Here is a 24,662-nt window from a genome sequence, read left to right as displayed (position 1 = left end):
GTGATGTCGATGGAGTGCTAAACTGATGCAGCACTATTGCACGAGCTGTCGAGGGGCTGCAAGCGCGTTTGTGCAGTTTTAATATTTTAATCAGTATACTTTATTAGTGAGTCACCCCATGCGGGAGAAAGTGACAATTTTTATCGGTTCGGTTAGATCGATTGGGGCTTGGTTCATTGCGAAGTTACCGCAGAAGGCAATCGCATGCGAATCAAGTTCCCGGTGGGTATGGGGTACGAGTTAATGTTGCCTTGTTTACGGGTTAATCATATTCGAAACACATCATTACGTTACGACTTACGGGTTCATTCAAACTTTCTTTGAATCTTTTACAAAGAAACAATCAAGGGCCGATTCAACGTGCACAGTCCACATTCTGGAAGCACTGATAATGACAAGGACGTATTATACGCGAAGCTCGAACGCGTTCAGATACGCTAGGAAGAGGAATTCAGATCGAAAATCAGCAACAGAATAATACGAACTGAGACCAACGGCAACGACCCCAGCGAACAAAAAGGACTTGCGATTGGAAACTCGGTACGTGGAACTGCCGATCTCTCAACTTTATCGGGAGCACCCACATACTCGCCGATCTACTGAAGGACCGCGGGTTCGGCATCGTGGCGCTGCAGGAGGTGTGTTGGACAGGATCCATGGTGCGAACGTTTAGAGGTAATCATACCATCTACCAGAGCTGCGGCAACACACGCGAGCTGGGAACAGCTTTCATCGTGATGGGTGATATGCAGAGGCGTGTGATCGGTTGGTGGCATAATTAACGTACACAGCCCACACTCCGGAAGCACTGATGATGACAAGGACGCATTTTACGCGCAGCTCGAACGCGAGTACGATCGCTGATCAAGATCATCATAGGAGATTTAAACGCTCAGGTAGGCCAGGAGGAGGAATTCAGACCGACGATTGGTAAGTTCAGCGCCCACCAGCAAACGAACGAAAACGGTCTACGACTCATTGATTTCGCCGCCTCCAAAAATATGGCCATACGTAGCACCTTTTTCCAACACAGCCTCCCTTATCGTTATACCTGGAGATCACCACAGCAGACGGAATCTCAAATCGACCACGTTCTGATTAACGGACGGCACTTCTCCGACATTATCGACGTCAGGGCCTATCGTGGCGCCAACATCGACTTCGTCCACTACCTGGTGATGGTCAAACTGCGCCCAAAACTCTCCGTCATCAACAATGTACGGTAAAGGCGACCGCCACGGTACAAATTAGAGCGATAGAAACAACCGGATGTCGCATCAGCATACGCGCAGAATCTCGAGACCGCGTTGCCAGACGAGGGCGAGCTCGATGAGGCCCCTCTAGAGGACTGCTGGAGTACAGTGAAAGCAGCCATCAACGACGCAGCCGAGAGCACCATCGGGTACGTGGAACGGAATCGACGGAACGAATGGTTCGACGAAGAGTGCAGAACGGTTTTGGAGGAGAAGAAGCAGCGAGGGCGGTAATGCTACAGCAAGGGACTCGACAGAACGTGGAACGTTATAAACAGAAGTGGAAACAGCAGACCCGCCTCTTTCGGGAGAAAAAGCGCCGCCTGGAAGAAGCGAAGTGTGAAGAAATGGAACAGCAGTGCCGTTTCCACGAAACACGGAAGTTCTATCACAAGCTCAACGCATCCCGCAACGGCTTCGTGCCGCGAGCCGAAATATGCAGGGATAAAGACGGAGGCCTCTTGACGGACGGACGTGAGGTGATCGAAAGGTGGCAGCAGCACTTCGATCAGCACCTGAACGGCGTGGAGAACGTAGGCACGGGAGCCCACGGCAGCGGAGGAAACGACGACGCCAGTGTAGCGGAGGACGGAAATGAACAAATCCCACGCTGAGGGAAGTTAAGGATGCCATTCACCAGCTCAAAACCAACAAAGCAGCTGGTAAGGATGGTATCGCAGCTGAACTTATTAAGATGGGCCCAGAAAAGTTGGCCACCTGTCTGCATCGGCTGATAGTCAGGATCTGGGAAACCGAACAGCTACCGGAGGAGTGAAAGGGGTAATCTGCCCTTATTCACAAGAAAGGCGACCATTTGGAATGTGAGAAATTCAGGGCGATCACTATTTTGAATGCTGCCTACAAATTGCTATCCCAGATCATCTTCCGTCGTCTGTCACCTAAAACGAATGAGTTCGTGGGAAGTTATCAAGCCGGCATCATCAACGGCAGGTTGACAACGGACCAGATCTTTACCGTACGGCAAATCCTCCAGATATGCCGTGAATACCAGGTCCCAATGCATCACCTGTTCATCGACTTCAATGCGGCATACGACAGTATCGACCGCGCAGAGCTATGGAGAATCATGGACGTAAACGGCTTTCCTGGGAAGCAGACTAGACTGATTAAAGCAACGATGGACGGTGTGCAAAACTGCGTAAGGGTTTCGGGTGAACTATCCAGTTCATTCGAATCTCGCCGAGGACTGCGACAAGGTGACGGACTCTCATGCCTACTCTTCAACATCGCTTTGGAAGGTGTGATGCGACGAGCCGGGCTCAACAGCCGGGGAACGATTTTCACAAAATCCGGTCAATTTGTGTGCTTTGCGGACGACATGGACAATATTGCCAGAACATTTGGAACGGTGGAAGAGCTGTACACCCGCTTGAAATGCGAAGCAGCAAAGGTCGGACTGGTGGTGAATACCTCAAAAACAAAGTACATGCTGGTAGGCGGAACCGAACACGACCGGATCCGTCTGGATAGTAATGTTACGATAGACGGGGATACTTTTGAGGTGGTGGAGGAATTCGTCTACCTCGGATCCTTAGTGACGGCTGACAACAACGGGAGCCGTGAAATTCGGAGACGCATCATCAGCGAAGGTCGGTCCTACTACGGGCTCCAGAAGAAACTGCGGTCGAAAAAGATTCACCCACGCACCAAATGCACCATGTACAAAACGCTAATAAGACCGGTGGTCCTCTACGGGCACGAGACATGGACCATGCTCGAGGAGGACCTGCAAGCGCTCGGAGTTTTTGAGTGACGCGTGCTAAGGAAGATTTTCGGCGGCGTGCAGGAGAACGGTGTGTGGCGGAGAAGGATGAACCACGAGCTCGCTGCACTTTACGGCGAACCCAGCATCCAGAAGGTGGCCAAAGCCGGAGGGATACGGTGGGCAGGGCATGTTGCAAGAATGCCGGTCAACAATCCTGCAAAGCTGGTGTTTGCAACTAATCCTGTTGGCACAAGAAGGCGTGGGCCGCAAAGAGCACGATGAGCGGACCAGGTGGAGCGTGACCTGGCGAGCATTGGGCGCGACCGAGGATGGAGAGCGGCAGCTACAAACCGAGTATTTTGGCGTACTATTGTTGATTATGTCTTGTCTTAAATGTGATGTTGAACAAATAAATGTATGTAGGAATTCAGATCGACTATTGGAGAATTCAGCACCCACCAGCTGATGAACGAATACGGCCTACAACTCTTCGATTTCGCTGCTTCCAAGAGCATGGCCGTTATCGAAGCGTTATTGAACAGGTTTTCCATCGTTTTATTGAGTTCTTTTTGTTTCCAGACTTAAATTATTAAGAAATCACAAGATCAGCTATATTTGATACAGCACCAGTCGGTCAGACTCCATTGCAAATTATTCATGGAAAAGTCTGCTCATGTTCATCGAATAATGTTGTGCTGGAATAAACGGAAAGCTCGCGCAACATGGTAAAGTTGACGCAAATGTAATAGAACACACAAAACCGTCCACTGAAATATTTATGTGCATTGACTATCACAGAATGTTACATTCTAATTTCGTTTACATGAACACTATTTATGTACATTGAAGTACTGATTACAATTCATAAAAATGTTCACATTTTTTTTGCTGTGTTGTTACCAGATGCTTATGTGCTATCGGTTTTCAATTATAAAGATGAAGATGATTATGAAAATGTTGTTAATTAGTTTTAATTTTTACCTATATGGTTTCGCATTATGCGATTTACACAGTGCATTCTGTGTATCCTCGTCTTTGGCGTTTTCCAATCGATACCGACCTGGTTTTGTTGCTGCTGTTCTTTGTTGTGCTGTTGTGACGAATAGTTTAATCTTGCCTAGTTGGGGTAGTGGCTACGCTTAGGATAGCTCAGATCAATCTTCAGCATAAAAGAACAGCAACGATCAATCTTTGCAGAATTATGCAAAATGGTGCAGCCCAAGTGACCTTAGTACAAGAACCTTACTTTCGTAAGAAGAATTTCTATCTAGGAAACTTAGTGAACCCGGTGTTTGCTACTTTCAGTTTTGCTTTCAGTAAACATGAAATGACAAACTCGCGTGACATGCCTCGAACCTGTGTGTTTAACAACAACGCAATAGTTGCTACGCTCATCTCCGAACTAACCACCAGAGATATATGTGCTATCACAATTGATGTATCTGTTGGAAACCTCAACAGGAAATACGTCTATTGTTCGGTTTATTTACCGCATGATGAACCATTCCCTACGGATGCTTTCAAACAAGTCATCGCATACTGCACTTCAAAAATCCTTCCGCTAATTGTTGGCAATCATGCGACTGCTCACCATATCATCTGGGGCAGCTCAGACATTAACTTAAGAGGCTCCAGTTTGATGGAGTACTTAAATAGTACAGATCTTGCATTACTTAACATAGGCAACCGCGCAACCGCGCGTGTTAGATATAACGCTTTGCTCTAGTAGAATTAGTCACGAGCTGACCATTTGGCATGTGTCAGATGAAGAATCTTTATCTAACCATCGCTACATCTGTTTTGAACATTTAAATGTTACTTCGCAATCATTGCGTTTCAGGAATCCCCGGTACTGGGATCTTTTTTACTGATTTGGTTGCGGCCAAATTTCATGGATACTCACTATCCATTCACACTCCAAGTGATTTAGATGATGCCGTTGATACTTCAGCGACCTTCATCATGGAAGCTTTTGAAGAAGCATGCCCTCTACGGTCTTTGCAGATCACAAGAGGAACCCCTTGGTGGAACTCTGATCTGGCGAAGCTCAGGAAACAATGTAGAAAGAGTTGGAACAGATGACGTTCGGCTGGTTCGGAGGCTTTCAGATCGGCTCGCAAGGCCTACAGGAAAGCTCTCCAGTCTGCTGAACGATCCGGCTGGAAAAAGCTTTGTACAAATGTTTCCAGTTTGAGTGGAGTCAGTCGGTTAAATAAAATCCTTACGAAATTGTATTGTTCTGAGCAATCTCCAAGGGTTGCGAAGTATCTTACAAAAATTATCAAAGCAGAATTGCAGCATTCTGGTCAAAGTATTGACTGGCCACTACCGACTCAGTTATCACATGGCGAATATTCAGCAAGCTGATTCATTTGCATGTGGTAGCTGTGAATCCGATTATGGATCTTCGTATCATTTGATATGTAACTGTCCAGTTTTTGCGCAACTGCGTTTCCGAGTATTCGGTAAACACTTAATTAGTGAAACTGACTTCAGAAACCTGTATCTTCAGGATATTCTGTTGTTCTTAACCCGCTGTGGTAAAGAGCTATTGGCTCTCTTTCGCTTTATACGTTATTACAGTGCCCTTTTCAGGGCGCTGTTTGAACCCATTATGGTACGCTTATGCGTTAGTACCCTCTTCCAGGATATTTTTCCTATTTCCCTACCTGTCCTTATCCCCATCCTTATCCTTATTTCCTTCCTTTTCCCTCAGGTAGATGATGAAATAGGCTATTGTTATGGCGATGGCACAAATGTCCCAAATGGAGGATAACGTGCCTCTGGAGCCAGCCTTTTGATACCTGACAGATTTAACCGATTCGGTTTTCGAATGGGATGAATGGGGAGGCAAGCGATTGATCAATGATCATACATGGAACCGTATTCATCCTCTGGCATCATTTATATCAGATTTTCTGCCAATTATAGATGATGCGAACATCTGTGGCTTACGATATTCACTAAGGTCTTGAGCGACTCCCATCGCTAAAAGATCGTACTCCTCCATTGAATGTACAAATTGTCTTCATCAAAATCGTATTCGCTTGATTTGATTGACCATTCCCGCCAATCTTCGTCCAATAAGCAGTAAAACACACAAATTATCATCCCACATGTGCACCTGTGCAGTTTGCACCTGTACGAATACTCTGAGATATGATCGCTCAAGCAAGATCAAACCGATCCCCGCTCACGGCTACGGCTGTTCGAGTCCGTATGAAGTTGATCATCAATATTAACTTCTTTTCTCGATCAGCCTAGATAGCTGTGTAGTGTCGGTAGCGATTGTCTCAATTGGCTAAGAATAACACTACGGACCGCCTGTTCCGGTGGTAAGAGTCCACCAACGGGTGACCCCTAATTCATGGTGTGATGCGGCTTTATGCTTACCGTGCCTAGGAATGAATGGCTAGGGGGGTCTAATAAAAACCTAACCGCTAACGGAGCCTGTGGAGTACCAGGGCGCCCTCCACAGTATGTAGCCCTTACTGTGCTAACCGGAGCAATGGTGCAGTGGACCTTGTGTTTCTCCGAGACAATCAGCTGCCCTTCTTTAGTCTCACTTGAGGCTAAATAAGGGCGGGATTATGAAGATGTTGTTAATTAGTTTAAATTTTCACCTATATGGTTTCGCATTATGCGATTTACACAGTGTATTCTGTGTATCCTCGCCTTCGGCGTTTTCCAATCGATACCGATTTGGTTTTATTGTTGCTGTTCTTTGTTGTGCTGTTGTTGCGAAGAGTTTAATCTTACCTAGTTTGGGTAGTGGCTACGGTTAAGATAGCTCAGATCAATCTTCAGCATAAAAGAACAGCAACGATCAATCTTTGCAGACTTATGCAAAATGGTACAGCCCAAGTGGCCTTGGTACAAGAACCTTACTTTCGTAAGGGTAATTTCTATCTAGGAAACCTTGTGAACCCGGTGTTTGCCACTTTCAGTAAACATGAAATGGCAAACTCGCGTGTCATGCCTCGAGCCTGTGTGCTTGTCAACAACGCAATAGTTGCTACACTCATCTCTGAACTAACCACCAGAGATGTATGTGCTATCACAATTGATGTATCTGTTGGAAACCTCAACAGGAAATACGTCTATTGTTCTGTGTATTTACCACATGATGAACCATCCCCTACGGATGCTTTCAAACAAGTCATCGCATACTGCACTTCAAAAGGCCTTCCGCTAATTGTTGGCAGTGATGCTAATGCTCACCATATCATCTGGGGCAGCTCAGACATTAACTTGAGAGGCTCCAGTTTGATGGAGTACTTAAGTAGTACAGATCTTGCATTACTTAACATAGGCAACCGCCCAACCTTCATGGTATCTGCTAGAGAGGAAGTGTTAGATATAACGCTTTGCTCTAGCAGAATTAGTCACGAGCTGACCAATTGGCATGTGTCAGATGAAGAATCTTTATCTGACCATCGCTATATCTTTTTTGAACATTTAAATGTTACTTCGCAAACATTGCGTTTCAGGAATCCTCGGTCAACAAACTGGGATCTTTATACTGATTTGGTTGCAGCCAAATTTCATGGATATTCACCATCCATTGACACTCCAAGTGATTTAGATGATGCCGTTGATACTACAACGACCTTCATCATGGAAGCTTTTGAAGAAGCATGCCCTCTACGGTCTGTGAAGATCACAAGAGGAACCCCTTGGTGGAACTCTGATCTGGCGAAGCTTAGGAAACAATGTAGAAAGTGTTGGAACAGACGACGTTCGGCTGGCTCGCAAGGCCTACAGGAAAGCTCTCCGGTCTGCTGAACGATCCGGCTGAAAAAACCTCTATACAAATGTTTCTAGTTTGAGTGAAGTCATCGGTTAAACAAAATCCTTGCAAAATCTAAGGATTTCCGAGTGAACGTTGAATTTTGTTTGCCAAATAGCAATCTAACTTCCTCTGATGAGCAAGTTCTGGAATGCTTATTCAGCACACACTTCCCTGGATGTGTGGATATTACATCTTCGGATGAACCTGATGCCTTTTCCTGTAGTTATGATTCCCTGGCTTCGCCTCGGAGTATTTTAACTATAGAATCGATTGAGTGGGCACTTAATAGCTTTGCTCTTTTTAAATCTCCTGGGGCAGATGGGATTTATCCTATTTTGCTTCAGAAGGGATTGGATAATTTCAAACATGTTTTGAAAAAAAAAATACTTGTTTGCAGTTTTGCTACAGGGTACCTATATTCCCAAATCTTGGCGGGATATTACTGTGAAGTTCAATCCGAAACTGGGTCGTGCGTCGTATGAAAAAGCAGAGTTTCAGACCAATCAGTTTGACCTTTTTTCTTCTGAAATGCTATATACAATGTGTTCGATCATCACATCCGTGATGTTCATCTGGCCAACGTGCCTCTTCATGTGAATCAACATGCCTACCAATCTGGTAAGTTCACTGTGACTCTTCTACACAAGGTTGTTTACGATATCGATAAAGCATTCGCTCAAAAGCAATCTTGTTTGGGTGTTTTCTTAGGTATCGAGGAAGCCTTTGACAATGTGCTCTTCGATACCATATTGAAAGCTGCACGGAGTCATGATATATCTCCAATGATTTCCAATTGGATTCATCAGATGCTTCAAAACCGATATCTCTTCTCGACATTGCGTCTAGCAGGGATTAGGAAATTGAGCGTTTGTGGATGCCCCCAAGGGGGAGTCTTGCCTCCGCTTTTGTGGAATCTTGTAGCAGATACGCTATTGAGGCAACTCAATTATAGCGGTTTTCCTACTTATGGTTTTGCCGACGACTACCTAGCATTGTTAGTTGGTATGTACCCTTTTCGACCTGATGCAAAGCGCCCTTCAGGTAGTTGAGGGTTGGTGTCGCCAATATGGCCTTTCGGTAAATCCGAGTAAAACATCTATTGTTCATTTTACGGAAAGGCAAAACCGTAATGGTGTTCGGTCTTTGCGTCTCTTTGATTGTAAAATCGATGTGACTGAACAGGTAAAGTGCGATGGAGTCATTCTTGATTCCAAGCTTTCCTGGACACCTCATATTGAGTTCAGAATCAAGAAAGCTTGTATGGCCTTCGGGCAATGCCGGCGAACGTTTGGTACTACTTGGGATCTAAAACCCAAGTATATCAGATGGATTTACACAACTGTTGTTCAGCCAATTTTGGCCTATGGATGTCTTGTGTGGTGGCAAAAGGGTGAAATAAGAACGTTCCAATCAAAGTTGGGCTATCTCCAAAGGGTGTGCTTAATGGCGATGTCTGGAGCGTTCTCTTCAACTTCCACGGGAGCACTAGAAGTTCTCTTTGTCGTTGCCCCACTACACATTCATCTCAAACAAGAAGCACTTTCTTGCACTTACCGTCTACGGCGGTGATTCCCAAAGTGGGCGAAATCGCCCCCCAGGGGGCGAAAATCAGGCCGAAGGGGGCGAAAATGTGAAAACACCAAATGGGGGGGCGAAAATACTAAAAAAGGGGGCGATTGTTTGAACAACTGAAACAAATCAAAAGTATTGAAAGACTAGTCCAGAATGTCAACTGAATCATTAAAAATCCCTAACATTTCAAATTTGGTTGTTTCTAGGATTATTGAAAAATGTCTGTTTTGAGATCGACTAAATTTTACAGATTTTTTTTATGTTTATGAGAACTTTTCGTCAAAATTCCAAGAAAAAAAACACAAATAAGACTGCTATATGATTTTCCTAAATAATTCCTAGGAATTATGGAGATCTAATATTATACATATTAAGAAACTATGAAGAAACTTTTATAAGAGATTATGAGAGGAACCGTTTTTTACTTGATGAGAAGGTTTTGTTTTTAATTCATGGGCGTTTTTTTCATGGAATTTTCAATCAAAATCATGATGTTTCAGACGAATTTCAGAACACGTTTTGGATGCGAGTGATGAGTGATAGCATTGTTCGAAAATTTTTCAGAGAAGCTTCCCAGAGAATTTTCAAATTTATTACTAGTAGCTATTTTGATTTTTTCCACACATTCAGCGTTGATTTCCCTTAAAACCGAGTAATGACTGTTGCATATTTACTTATTTGACAAAAGGAGTTTTTCCAATTTATACTGGCTTTTTATTATTTGAATTTACTTTGAAAAGCTGACTACATTTGAAAATACACAGATATATTCCTGATTTGTTCTTTCCGTATAAAATATATTTTTGAAATTGTATTTCAATATCCCACCAGTAGGAGAACCTTTTTCAAAAACATTAGTAAAATAGTTGGTGTAAGATACGAGTTTTCGTAAATGTTTACAGTCCGTTCTGTTTTCTTGTTTTTGTTCAAGAATATGTATAACACAAACATGATTTCAAACTGTATTGTTATACATGCAATAATGCTTTTTTTTTAATAAGAGAGATACTAGTTTAGATACATTAAATATCAGTTTCGCCACGGTAGTGTCAAATAGTAGGTTTTTAAGGGCTTTAGCTGAACAAAGTTTCAGCCTTTTTTCATAGAAAAAATAAATCTTATTTAGGGGGGCGAAAAAGTTTTTCTCAAGCTCCAAGGGGGCGATACCTCTTAAAAGTTTGGGAAACACTGGTCTACGGGTACTCGGTCTACTAGAGGAAGCTCCTGTGAACCGCACATCAACACGCACACCGTTGTTGTTTCCACTTTTGGTGAATAGGGACAAAATTGTCCTTGCTTCAAGTGATCTGGATATCTAGGTATCTGGAAAGAAGTATTTCAGACGGCATCGTATGTTACACTGATGGCTCCCTTCTTGAAGGTCAAGCAGGTGCTGGTGTTTATTCTCGTGAGCTAAGGCTGTATCAGTCTTACTCACTTGGTAGACACTGGCACTGCACCGTTTTCAGGCCGAATTCTTTGCTCTTATGTGTGGAGTGCAATCGACACTTCAGCAGCACGTAATGGGCAAAGTAATATACTTCTGTTCAGATAGCCAGGCTGCTATTAAAGCACTTGTTTCGACCAACTCTAGGTCGAAGGTAGTTATCGCTTGTCGAACTCAAATCGAGGAGCTGAATTCAGCAATCGCTGTTCACCTTGTATGGGTACCTGCCCATTCTTCCATCGCTGGAAATGAATTGGCTGATGAGTTAGCTCGCACTGGAGCATCACATGACTTCATTAGCCCTGAGCCAGCTATTCCGGTATCCAAGTGTTGGGTGAAGCTTCAGATTGACACCTGGGCTGCCACTCGGCACAAACAACACTGGAATAGTTTGGAGTCACTTAATAAGTGAAACTGGCTTCAGAAACCTGTATCTTCAGGATATTCTGTTGTTCTTAACCCGCTGTGGTAAAGTGCTATAGGCTCTCTTTCGCTTTATGCGTTATTATACAGTGCCCTTTTCAGGGCGCTGTTTGAACCCATTGTGGTACGCTTATGCGTTAGTACCCTCTTCCTATTTCCCTACAGCTGTCCTTATCCCCATCCGTATCCTTATTTTCTTCCTTTTCCCTCAGGTAGATGATGAAATGGCCGGGGTTCTGCTAAACCGAACTAAGCGCCAAAAACTTAATTCCGAGATAATTAAGCTTAAAGTTCAATCACTCACAAATAAACAACAGCTAATATTATTTGAAATTTTTCCACACACATGTAACTTACAAGCCTTTATTAATCATCAGAGACGAAGAATACATGTAAATTATTTGAAATCATTGATATAATTACATTTAATTTCTTAGTACTTTGCACTCAGTTCACTCTGGCTGAACAAAAACATTGGAATATGGTTTATAGTTCAGTGTGGCTGACTGTGTTTATTTGTTTTAGAGGAAACCAGCCGGATTGTAAAAAAAATCTCGATTTTTCATCGTCTATGAAGTTGGGATCGATATCACTTACAATCCTTCACATCAATTAGAAACGATGCGTATAGTATGGTAGTATGGAGATCTCAAAATAGTTTGAAATATGAACGGCGGAAGCCCTCCCAGCTCAGCCCTTCCCACCTATGTTTTTTAATAGGCGGTGCATGTGCAGGCACAGAGCAAGAGTGATTATGTAAAATGATGTCTTTGCATGTCCTGAGGTCCTGAGATGTTAAAATAAAGCAATTTGTGTACTTCAAATTTATACTGGTCGAAGAAAACCATGAAAATGATCTGCCAAAGTGAACCAAGACAAAAAAAATCGAAAATATTCAAGAGATTCGAACTTGGGTCCTTAAAGTGATAACCAAGCACGTTACCTCTAGGTCATTTTACTTAGCTGAAGGTCAGTCGTTAAGTCTGAATCAAGTTCTAAACATTCTTCTCTAGCATAGTTTTCGTGAAAACGCCTTTTTTCGATCAGCCAAAGCGAACCAAGTGTTTGATTTTTTTCAAGCTTTATTATTCTTATTAGCCTTGTTGTTCAATGACGGCTTCTGTGTTAAATTATCAGTATGAGGTGTGTCGACATAACGCAGGTATTTAAAACCAGTTGATTTTTGTTTTGTTGAGAATAAATAGATTCTAAAATGCAGTGGATTTGGTTCGGTCTGGCTGAATGTGATTTGGAAAAATGGCGATCAGCACCATCGATACATAATTGTATCCTCCAACATCCGTATTTCTAATAACGTGTTCAATTCTCCCACAGATTGTTACTATGAGTCGGTTGGAAGTTAGAAATTTGACAGCGATGAGCATAACTTGAAATGTTCTTCATCTGGACCAAAACTGGAACATTTCGATGATTCTATGGAATGGTTTACAGTTCACTCTGGCTGGATGCAATTTTATTTTTTGTATGTTCTGCCAAACAGAAATTTTGAATTTACTCCACGAAGAGCTGTCAGAATTACTACATTTTTACATGGAAGGAGGATCATCAATTTCTTCATCCAATGGTTAAGAAAATTCAATTTTTCAAAAAATGGTCTTTGGTTCGGTTTAGCAGAACCCCGACCAAATAGGCTATTGTTATGGGTATGGCTCAAATGTCCCAAATGGAGGATATCGTGCCTCTGGAGCCAGCCGTCTGATACCTGATAATTTCAATCGATTCGGTTTTCGAATGGGATAAATGGGGAGGCAAGCGATTGATCAATGATCATACATGGAACCGTATCCATCCTCTCGCATCATTTATATCAGATTATCTGCCAATTACAGATGATGCGAACATCTGTGGCTTACGATATTCACTAGGGTCTTGATTTGCTCCCATCGCTAAAAGATCGTACTCCTCCATTGTATGTACAAATTGTCTTCATCAAAATCGCATTCGCTTGATTTGATTGACCATTCCCGCCAATCTTCGTCCAATAAGCAGTAAAACACGCAAATTAACATCCCACATGTGCATCTGTGCAGTTTGCACCTGTACGAATACTCTGCGATATGATCGTTCAAGCAAGATCAAACCGATCCCCGCTCACCAACGATGTTGATGCTATGCTGATGGGATGACTACGACAACGATACAACGACCAACGTCGTCGTCGGCAGACTCCTTGACAGGTGACAGTTTTATGCTGGTGCGTAATTAATATTGATATCTTTATGATGGACCGACCATTAGATCTGTCGTCAGATGTCATAAAAATCTTGCCGGCCCGTGTCAGTTTCCACCAGTTGTCCTACCGATGCGATGCGATTCAATACTCTCCCCTATTCATTCAGTGTTTCTGTCGGACACGGTAGGTAATAACCGATCGGTTTTGTCCCCATCGCCACTATTGGGGGGCTCAAATTTATTCACGCAGAAAAATGAAGTTTTTAAAACCGCGATCTTTGCTCGAATTTGCTCTCTAATGACGACGTTCGTTTCGCGGATTTAACCACAAATCCGACGCCAAGCCGCCCGCGCCCGGGCCACAACACGACGACGATGTCGGGTCGAATGATTTTGTTTTGCATTTAGTGGTTGGTTGTTGCCGCCGCGGTGTGTCACGCTGGTACAAGTATGCAACTTGTTCCTATACTTTTTAGATTTCGATGGAATCCAAGTGTCCTTTGGATGGAGTTGACATCGACGACGACGACGGTGTGCAATTTATTGGCAGTACTAGGTGTGTGTTACCTACCTCAGAGCGGACGGTGCGGAGCCTTTTCTGCAATAGGTACGCATCTGAGGGTCGCGCGCGCCGGTTGGTACATGAGACAACACCACCGTTGGTTGAGACAAGCCGTAATTACTTACACTCATGAATAATTCAAAACGGAGGTGAAATAATTAAAAACTGTTGCGGTGGTGATAAATCGGTAAGAATTGAGGTAAAATTAAGCAACTAATGAAAGACTAGTTGACTTTCTTGTAGAGGTTCAGAACTCTACAAGCTTTGAAATTGAAAGACTACATCTGGAGTAGACCGACGCGGCACCCTCTAGAATCGTGCCTTTGGATGAGAAGAACAATCTGTGAAATATTCAACTCAATCGGTTGAAAATTGAGCTGGCGCAAATGAGTTGAAGGTTTTTGTTGGGATGTTCAGTCCAAATATATGGGAAATTGGATGACCTCCACTCCCTCATTCAGCACGCCGGTTTGGCGAGTACGATTTGGCTCAGAATTGAAAGAATGGTAGTTGATACCCTAAAGAACAACTTTGTAGAAGACCATATCGTGATAGAACTCAATTCAGTTGCGGTTTCGGCCAACGAAAGCAGGATGAGGACATCTTCCCCAGTTTACTCTCGGTTGTTACATGCAGCAGTTGTCCTTTAGGGTATCAACTACCATTCTTTCAATTCTGAGCCAAATCGTACTCGCCAAACCGGCGTGCTGAATGAGGGACTGGAGGTCATCCAATTTCCCATATATTTGGACTGAACATCCCATACAAACCTTCAACTCATTTGCGCCAGCTCAATTTTCAACCGATTGAGTTGAATATTTCACAGATTATTCTTCTCATCCAAAGGCACGATTCTAGAGGGTGCCCCGTGAAAGATTTCGACATTTCTGTATTTGGGCCAGTCTAATCTGGAGTCTCCAAATTCATTTGAAACTCTGAAATTCTACCCTTCATAAATGATCTACATATTTAAAATCGACATATTTTGACACCCTCCTCTCTCCGTAACGCAGTTTTTAGGTGTTTTTACGCGATCCACGTAAAAACGTCATGAAAAATGACAAGTAACGGTAGATGAGAAAGGGTTTCAGGGGAGCTTCTAGGGGACGTTTCAAGGGGTTACAGAGCGTTTTAGAAAAGTTTAACGCACTTAAATTCCTCCGAAACCCTCGGAAACGCCTCAGGAAACCCACCAAATATCCTCTGAAGCTGCTGGAAATGCCTCCGAAATCTCCCTAAACCCCCTCGAACCGCATGTAACGCATTTAAAACGCTCCGAAACACCCGAAAACGGCTATGTAACGCCTTTGTAACGTCTTGGAAACTTGTCATAAATCCTCTGAAACTTCTGCAAACAAATGCATCCGAAGTCCCCCTGAAACCTCCTCGAACCACATGTAACGCACTTAAAACCCTCCGAAAGCCCCGAAAATGCCTATGTTACGCCTCTGCAACGCCCCTGAAACCCCCTAAAACGCCTATGAAACCACCCTAAATTGCCCTGTAACCCCCTGAAACGCCCATAGAAGCTCCCCTGAAACTTCTGAAACCTTTTTCACTTCTACCGTGACTTGACTTTTTTACAACGTTTTTTGAATTAACGATTTTGATTTTAGGCGTTTTTATTTGAGTGTATTTTATCCAGTCCATGCTGAGAGTGTTTGGGTCCCACTTCCGGTCAATCCAGGAAAGAAAAAAAAAACATAAATGACGTTACATTTTTTTTGTATCCTTGTAGCATATTTTTTACATGATCCGTTACACTTTCGAAGTGTCATCTCCCTCTCACAACCCTCCCACACATAACTATTACAGGAATCCCAAAAAAGTTATCAGGAAGAAGTTCCTGGGTGAAACCCGTGAGAAATTCCAACAAAAATCCTGTAAAGAATCGCGGTAGGAATCCCAGAAAAAAATCTTGCAGTGCATGCTGAAGAAATCGTCATAAGAATGTCAGAAGAATTCCTGAAAAAATCTCGAGAGATACAAGGTGTGGCCAAAATGTTTGGGATAGTCAACTTTTTTTCTCCCACAAAAAAAAATCAACATGCTGTAACGTTTCATAGAGTGCATAAAAAAATATCAAATTTTGACTGTTTATCAACCTGTTATATGTGCATCATTGGTACAAATTTGGACTCGATAGAATAATTTTTCGCGAAGTTAGAACTGTTTGGGTAAAACACTATTTTTTAGACAACTCATTTTTGAGCTGTCATATCTCAGAAACCAGTGAACCAAATTGAATGAATTTTTTTTACGTTTATCAACAATATATTGATACTTAATACAACGTTATAAAATGTAATATTTTCTCACGGCTAATTATGTTATACCGGGTTGAAATTGTTACCCATATAGAGGAAAATAAGACAAATTTATAATAACACACAAAAATTAGTAAATGAGTTCATCCTTTAATCGTAATAGGCTCTAATATATCTGATTAAAGATAACTTGAGAACAAAAGTGGGAAATCTTTTGACATCAACACTAAAATTTATTGAGATTGACGTTAAAAATAATACATTTTTTCGAGAAAAATCCAAAAAGTGTCAATCCATGATAACTTTTTTCAACGTTCAAAAAGTATCTATGTTTTAATAGTTTGTGAAGCATTTGTATATTGTTAGTGTACGTTCAAAATTTCATGCAATTTGGTTCACTGGTTTCCGAGATATGACAGCTCAAAAATGAGTTTTCTAAAAATAGTGTTTTACCCGAACGGCTCTAACTTTGCGAAAGATTAATCAATCGAGCCCAAATTTGTACCAATGATGCACATATAATATGTAGGTTGACAAACTGTCAAAATTTGAGATTTTTTGATGCACTCTATGAAAAGTTATAGCATGTTGAACTTTTTTGTGAGAGAAAAAAAAGTTGCCTATCCCAAACATTTTGGCCATCCCCTGTATACCCAAATTAATGCCGGAAGGAATCCAAAGGAGTTCATGAAAAAGTCATGGAAAGAAACTTGAGAGGAATCCCTACAGAAAACTGGAAGAATCAATGAAGGTATCCAAGGGGGATTCAATAAAGCATACCTGGGCTGAATTCCTAAAGGAATCAATGGGGGGAAATTCCAGAAGGAATCCCGGTGAAGGAAGAATTATAAAAATTCCCCTAAGCAGTCTCTAAAAGAATTTTGGCGTAATTCCTGAAACAATCTCAATGGGTGTTCTCTTGAATATCCCTAATTAATCCCACAAAGAACCCCAAGAAAGATCTTTGAAAAAATCCTGGAAGAATCCAAAGAGAAATCTCTGAAGTAATCATTAGAGAATTACAAGAGCAACTTATGTAGCATTTTCGGGGAAAATCACTGGAGTAATCCCGAAAGAAAACCCTGAAAACAACGTGGATGAAATTCCAGGAAAAATCTTGGAAGGAATCGCTGAAAGCAATCTTGGAAGAAATAAATGAAGGAATCTGGGAATGAATCCCGGGAGAAATTCTAGAAGGAATTTCGGGAAGAATCATTGAAACAACAATCCTAAATGAATCCTCGGATGAAATTCTACATAGCAAAAAAAATTGTAATATACAGGCACATAATTTCTGACGATGTATCATTTTTCGAACGTAATTTCACTCGGTTACATCGTTTCCCAACAATTATCGCACTTACCATGTACACCCCCTGGTTGGCACCGGAAAGTATCAACAAACCCATTCCAACAAACCGGTTCTAGCGATTGCTTGACCTACTTTCAAGCTACGGCGGCTAATTTGCTGCGTGGAAAGGATGTAACTTGTACATCACTTTTACGGCGCGAACCAAGGGCTGAAAGTCTCTCTAATAAAGACAAATCAATCAATTTTACGACGTGACTGCTGTGCAGCGAAAATGATGTGATATCTATCACAATAATTTGTTTGCTGTGTACAGAAAAACTGAAAATAAATCGATGAAGAAATCCTGGAAAAAAAACCAATGAACGCATGTAACATATTTTAGACAAATAGACTCGAAGAGGTTCTTAGAATCATGATAAAACCAACATAAAAGATATGAGGTTTTATAATGGTTCTGCAAGACTAATTTTTCATCAAAATGTCATTTAAAAAGTAATTCTGGGAAGAATTTGTAGGTTCGACTGGGAAGTTGACTTATTTCTCGTGGGACTTTGGCTAATTAAACAAATAAATCACAGGCCCTGAAGAATATCCAATGCACTGGATCGAAACGTTGGCGATGAGGTTTTCTTTAACTGAAAGCCGAAATCTGGGAAGAATTTCTGAAGAAATCCCAAAAGGAAACCCAGGAAGAATCGCTGATCTCTGATGCATTCTAGGGAATAATCCGCAAAAGACTCCCGGAAGAAATCCCGTGATAAATCCTAGAAGGTAGCCCGGGAGAAAAAATGAAGGAATCCCGAGTGACAATCCCTGATGAAATGCTGAAAACATTCCTGTGGGAATCCCTAAAGAATTCCCTGAAGGAATCTCTGGTGAAATTCCTGTAGCGTAGGAACCTTGGTAGAAATTTCAAACGGAATTTCAGGAAATAATTGCTGGAGTAATACCTGAAGAAACCCCAGGAGCAACTACTAAAGAAAACCCAAGAAGCATCAGTGACAAAATCCCGGAGAGAATGTCGAAATCCCGGTTAAAAATGCTGGAAGAAATTCATAAAAGAAGCTCGGGATAAATCTATGCAGCAATCCCGGGAGGTATCTTTGAAGACATCGTGAGAGGAATCCTTAACGGAAACCTTGGATAAGTTCATACATAAATCCCGGCAATAATTCTTAATAGAACTGTGAAGAATTAGCATAGTTAGTTAAAATTCACAAATTCCCGGGAATCTTCACAGGAATCCCGGGAAGAATTATTTGTTGAACACTTAGAAGGGATTCCAGAAAGAGTCCTGGATGGAACACTGAAAGATGTTCCAGGAGAAATCCTAGGACGAATCTCTTCAGGTTTCTCCGAAAGAATCACAAGATGTAACTGGGTTGGAATCCTAGAAGAAACCCATGGATAATTTTCGGGAGGTTTTTTTGTTCACCCCAGAGCTCAAAAGATTTTTTACTAATAATTACATTAGCGGACTAAGTTTGGCCGGAAAAACGTATTTGCAGAAAGCATCAAAATTATATCTTTCTATTCAATTTTTAAACCATGCTTAAGATATCAGAAAAACAAATTACTTCGCCACCCAATCCCAATGAGTATTTTTTTAAGTTTATTGTTAACCACGTACGAAGTATGAGACACATTTCACGCGTTACGTTTTGCTTCCAAAAATGGTTATGTTGTTAAATATATGCCAACTAGTATATCAATCGATCAGATTTGATTAGAAGATTCATTTCATGCCTGGTAAATAAAGATTGGGACTTTTTATTTCGAGAAATATCAAGAAGTAGTGCGTAACGGGACACCATCGCAAAAAATTGGCAAAATTTGACTTAACGCCAAGAAGTTTGCTACTTTCTCGAAACATTTTTCAAAGTTTAAAGTACGATTAGAAAAATATAAGTGAATATCTACATATTGATGCAAAAAAGAATAAAAACGAGGAGCACTTCGACGAAGTTCAAAAACCTCGGTGTAGAAGTGCGTGGAGTGTGTCATGATTTTTTGAACATCTCCTTTAAAGATAGTACACTGAAATATCGTGTTTTTTCGCAAGATATTCAATTTTAAAGTATTGTGCTAACTTTTGTTAAAACAAGATCTACTCTAATGAAGACACTCTAAATTCAAGAAAGCAAAGAAAATTTGAGACCGGGTGAAATCAATATTTTTACATTATTCTGAGATCTTTCAATTCTCATTTTCATCAAAGAATAACTCTTTTAATGTCAAAGCAGATAAAAATATATAATGATTATTAATTGTATCAATGCAGTTGATCTCTATTGTTGAAATCTTCATTGGAGAGGTGAGACCTTTCCATTAATGCATTTATAACCCTATTACATATGGTCATCGCAAATCAGTCGATCATTCGTATTCTAAATCGTCAAGGACTTACCATGTAAACCATTAAAATTCCAGTACACCGTATCAAAATGATAATCCGTCTCCTTTGTGAACAGCAGAAAAGTCGTTGATCGTTGTCCTGAACTGACGCTGGTTGGGGTTCGACCTCAGTTTGACCACTACTAACAATCCGCTGCACTGCAACCACAATTCACCAAACACTCAATGTTCTCGTTGTTCTAACATACACTCTCTGTGGACACAGACACTGCACGTAAGCAGTCACCGGCTAATAATATCACCAGCACAGCAGCAACAACGGCAGCAGTCACTTATCAGCAAGTCGAGGTTCTTGGAGTGGAAGGACGGTGGCAGCAAAAAAAAAACGAACGTTAAAACACAATCACTGCAAATCTGGTCGCGGCTAGCAATCGTTTGGCACCGGTTCTAACTGGCAGCCGCGCAACCTTAACAACTATCACACCAACCGTCCAGAGCCCCCTCGTAGCCGACCGAGTTGACCGAGTAGCTTGCTGACAGCATAATCCAGAAGGCCAAGCCCTAGTTCTGCGCTCTACTCCACTATGGGGCACCTTTCAACTCGACAACTCTTCCGTTCTCTTGCACTTGCACTTGGAAATTCACTGTTCTAAACCGTGCGGCGGGGTGACCCCTTTTTCTCGCGGGGTGTCTCTCTAGAACTTGTCGGTGGCGAGGTCTAGCCGCTTAATTGGTACCGCAAGCTCGAAGCAAGTTCTACTTGGCAACTCCTAGTTTTCCTCTTTCTTCGTCGGACCGCGCGCGCGCGACTACATTAATTATTAGCATTTAAATATTTTACCAATCCAGCAGGGTGCTAATCAGCCAAGGCACGTGACAATCGTGACTGGACAGGACACTTATACGCTCACACATACACTAGTTCACACATAAAATAGACAACCTAGAACTGGTCAATCGTAAACGTGTACTGGCCGAGAGTTTGGCGGTAGCCTGGTTAACGGAAGTGTCACTTTTGCTTTCACACACTCTGTATGTAGCCAAATAGCTCTCATTAACGTTTCAATAATTATTTATGGTTTGCCATTTTCGCACGTTGCCACTGGGTTACGAACGGGAAGGGGTTCAACTAGCCAAGCCTCTCGCGAGCAACTTGTTGCTTTGTATGCTCAATTCTTCTGCAACGTCTCGATTTTAGTGGTAAAATAATATTTAACATAGAGCAAGTGTAGTAGGTAAGTTGACACTCTCTCGACACTTCGCACCACCAGGGATAAAAACGACGAACAACTGTAGACTGTATTGTGGCGGGTATGCTGCTGCTGCTCCTGCTGCTGCACAACACTTACTAAACTTTAATACTGGCCTTAATGGATAATTATAAATTTATTTACATAATTAAGTGCTCTCGCTACACGCTCGGTGACGGTGTGACTGTTTCTGGTCCTCCGTGTCCGTTTGACGGGGCGGACGGGGCAAGAGGTGGTTCACAGGTTCACTTCACTTCGACACACGTTGCTGCCCGGAGGCCTGGTGGAGCTCGACTTCACTTTTTTTTTGCTATTTGTTTGTTGATTTTCTGCTTTTTGCACTGTTTGATGTGAGTGCTGTTCACTATGAGCTTCTGTTAAATTTCAAGTAATCACATTATTCAAACGATGGTGTTGGACAGTTTGTTTTTGTCGGGGTTTTTATGATGAAGAGTTTTGGCAGAGTGTTAAGATACCCTAATGGCTGTGTTATGCATAAGATATTACGGATTGATGACTCCAATCAACTCATAACTGAACAATTTTGGTTAAATAGTGTTGTTGGTCATGTTGGCCTCGTGGCTTTCTACCGGAATCTGGAAAGAGAGAAAAAAAGTCTGGTAAGTAAGTAAGACAATATGCAATACATTAAAAAAATCAACGAAAAGTAAACAGTTCAACGAAGTGTTGATGATTAAGAAAGACATTAATCATGATTGATGAGAATTGATTAGGATTTCACGGTATAGGGCCCAAGTATCTAGAGTGATAAACGCGTGAGTATTCAGCAAGCCTAGCCTTGCTTGGAGGTATCTGAGTTCGATTCCTGGTGAGTCTAGGTTATTGATTATAATTGTTATCTATATTAACCTGCGTGCAGTTGCGTGAATGTTTCATGGGGCGTGTACTCAGTACACGATGCGACCGCTCCCCGATGAATGAGATTTCCAACTTTCCAGTCGGTTCACCTCTATAGGTGGATATGGATGTTTTCTTCAAGAAAGTTTCCTTGCCCTTCTAGGGCAAAGAGTAGCATTGTGCCTGCTACACGATTTACGAATGCAAAAGGAATCAATATGGGTATGGTAATGATATGATAATTTGCAATCATCCTAATTGTAATTAGATCAGGTCCAAGTTCTGATCTGATAGCATGAACAAAAGCAATCTTATATGTATGAGGAATTCAGAACAATTGATGTCATAGGGTAAGTGCGCCAATTATGGCTATAGTACCTCAAATTCGCCATAGTTGATTTTCACCCTCTAACGATGTAAATGAACAATAAAATAAATGTGAACAACAGATCACGCTCACAAAAGATGATTGCTCTCATTTAAACTCCAAATTTTGTTCAAATGATGGTAGAAATAAATCATTTTCCTTAAAATTTCGGCTTCCTTGCACCCTTTTTCGCCATAGTGTACCAATTATGGCTAACTCCATAAGAAATGCATGCAAATAGTGCGAAAAGGAACCGAAGTTAAAAATGTAGCCATAACTGGTACAGGGTTCCAATCATTGGCACACGCTGTAATAAATACTAAAAGTAGTTTTGGCTCCGTTTCTATATTTTTCTTGTAAAGTGTGGAAACTAAACTATCTTTTAACATATTGATGAAATTCGTTGGTCTTCTTGTTATTTTTGTACAAATAGTTTTCCTTAGGTAGTGCCATAATTGGTACAGGCACCCTACATTGCTATTCGGTGGCAAGAGGAGGCTCAGTTCCTCTGGATTATGTTTTCCGGTGGTTACAATGAAAATATGGTGATGAGTTCGTTCCATATTGTATTTTCATTGATGGCTGGCAGCCGGCAAACTTTGCGTGTGTCGCCCCGTGAAAAGTAGCATCGTCGTCGACGGTCGATGTGTGTGCGAGCTGCAAAGTGGAAGTGCAAAGTGGAAAGTGGATCGCCACCCATAGTTTGAGAAACGCTGTTCTACATTATTTTGAAAAAATCTTGCATTCGGTATACTTTTGGAACGGATTCTACACATATTTCTGTAAGTTTTCTCCAAAATCAATTAAGAACAAATCAAGAATGCATTCGAATACTCTACCTCAGATCTTTTCCAAAAAATATTTCAGGGATACTGCAAGATAGTTAGGTAATATGGACAGACCGTTACGGCAAAATCAAATGAAAGTATCCAAACTAAATACACGTAACCGCTTTTCCAAATTATCTGAAATACTCTATTACTCTAGCAATATTTTAAGGAGTTTCCACAAAATTTAAATGAGATTACCACGCTGAACTCTTATAACTTTGCCATCAACCATCTTTGAAAATCTATCGAAATTTTTAAAACAATTTCGCAGAACTTCCTCTACGAGTTCTGTTTGAAATTAAACTTGCATCTATTTTGAGGAATCCGTCTAAATTTCCTCTCTACCTTTTCTGGAGTTATTTGGGAAAACATGTTTTGTATTCTCTCAGACGTTCCTTCAGGACTTCAATTGGGAATCTATAAGTGTTTGGAATTTTTTTTATCTGTATTAACGAAATTTTTAGCCCTAGGCTAGTTCATCTCGGGACCCACGCTTTACTTCCCTTCCGAAGGAAGAACCCACATTTTGCGAGTTTGTCGGGAGTGGGATTCGATCCCAGGTCCTCGGCGTGATAGTCACGTGCTTTAACCATCACACCAGATCCGCTCCACACTATGTTTGGAAAATTATCTATTATAAATCGGCAGCAAATTCTTGCAGATATTTCTAAATGAAAAACTTTGTCTGCAGAGTTTCAGGGCAAGTTTTCATTGGCTTCCTAAAAAACCGAAAAAAAATAATCGAAAATTCTGTAGAAGATTTTCACAACAGTTTCCACTGGAAATTTTTAAAGATACTCAGAATTACTTCCATAAATTTGCACAGATTCCTACAGAAATTTATCATGACCCACCTAATCGAAAACAAAATCTCAAAAGAAATGATTTAATGTTAAATCCTGTATATTTTTGATAACAAATTCTTAAATGACTTGTGACCCACAGTCTCTTCTTAGAATTCAATTTTGCCTCGCGAAGATGGCTGTGCTGATGATCACTGGCATAGGATATTTATGAAATGAAATGATGATTTCAGCAAAAAACAGGGCCAAAAGTAATGTTCGATATGCTTATATAATTTAAAAAGTTGGAAAAAGTCTACGTAATGGACAACGCCTTAGATTGTTTTTGCAGAACAGCAGTTTTTTTTTTTTGAAACATTTTCAAATTTTTGTCAATTGGATTTTTACATTTTATGATTTCAATGCTTCAAATATCATCAAAATTCTAAAAGAAAGATTGAAAACAAATAAGAAACAGTGAGTTTTTTCTAGGGAAAAGAAAGAGTATATATAAATTAGCCGAACGCTGTTTGGCCGAAAAAGAATTATGAACTCAAATGAAAATACATCTGTTTCCCACATCAGTATAGCTCGAAAAAAGAGTCAATGTTTTAAAGTACGATAAATCTCTGATAAATTAATGACAGTTGCAGCGCCAACTAATCTTTTAATG

The 24,662-nt window shown here is 41.3% G+C and overlaps 1 protein-coding gene across 1 annotated transcript in view; it reads right to left on the bottom strand.

Moving 5' to 3' along the window:
• The window catches only part of LOC109418656 (Kruppel-like factor 2), a 575,512-nt gene that overhangs the window by 545,317 nt on the left and 5,533 nt on the right, over positions 1 to 24,662 (bottom strand). The window contains exon 2 of the mRNA XM_029863719.2: positions 19,955 to 21,748. Coding sequence (XP_029719579.1) covers positions 19,955 to 19,966 — 12 coding nt within the window. The 5' untranslated portion in view covers positions 19,967 to 21,748. The remainder of the gene's footprint in view (positions 1 to 19,954; positions 21,749 to 24,662) is intronic.

The sequence above is a fragment of the Aedes albopictus genome, chromosome 3 (genome assembly GCF_035046485.1).
Source record: "Aedes albopictus strain Foshan chromosome 3, AalbF5, whole genome shotgun sequence".
Classification (NCBI taxonomy): domain Eukaryota; kingdom Metazoa; phylum Arthropoda; class Insecta; order Diptera; family Culicidae; genus Aedes; species Aedes albopictus.
The sequence above is the reverse complement of the archived record's forward strand: the minus strand, read 5'-3'. Positions and strand labels throughout refer to the sequence as shown.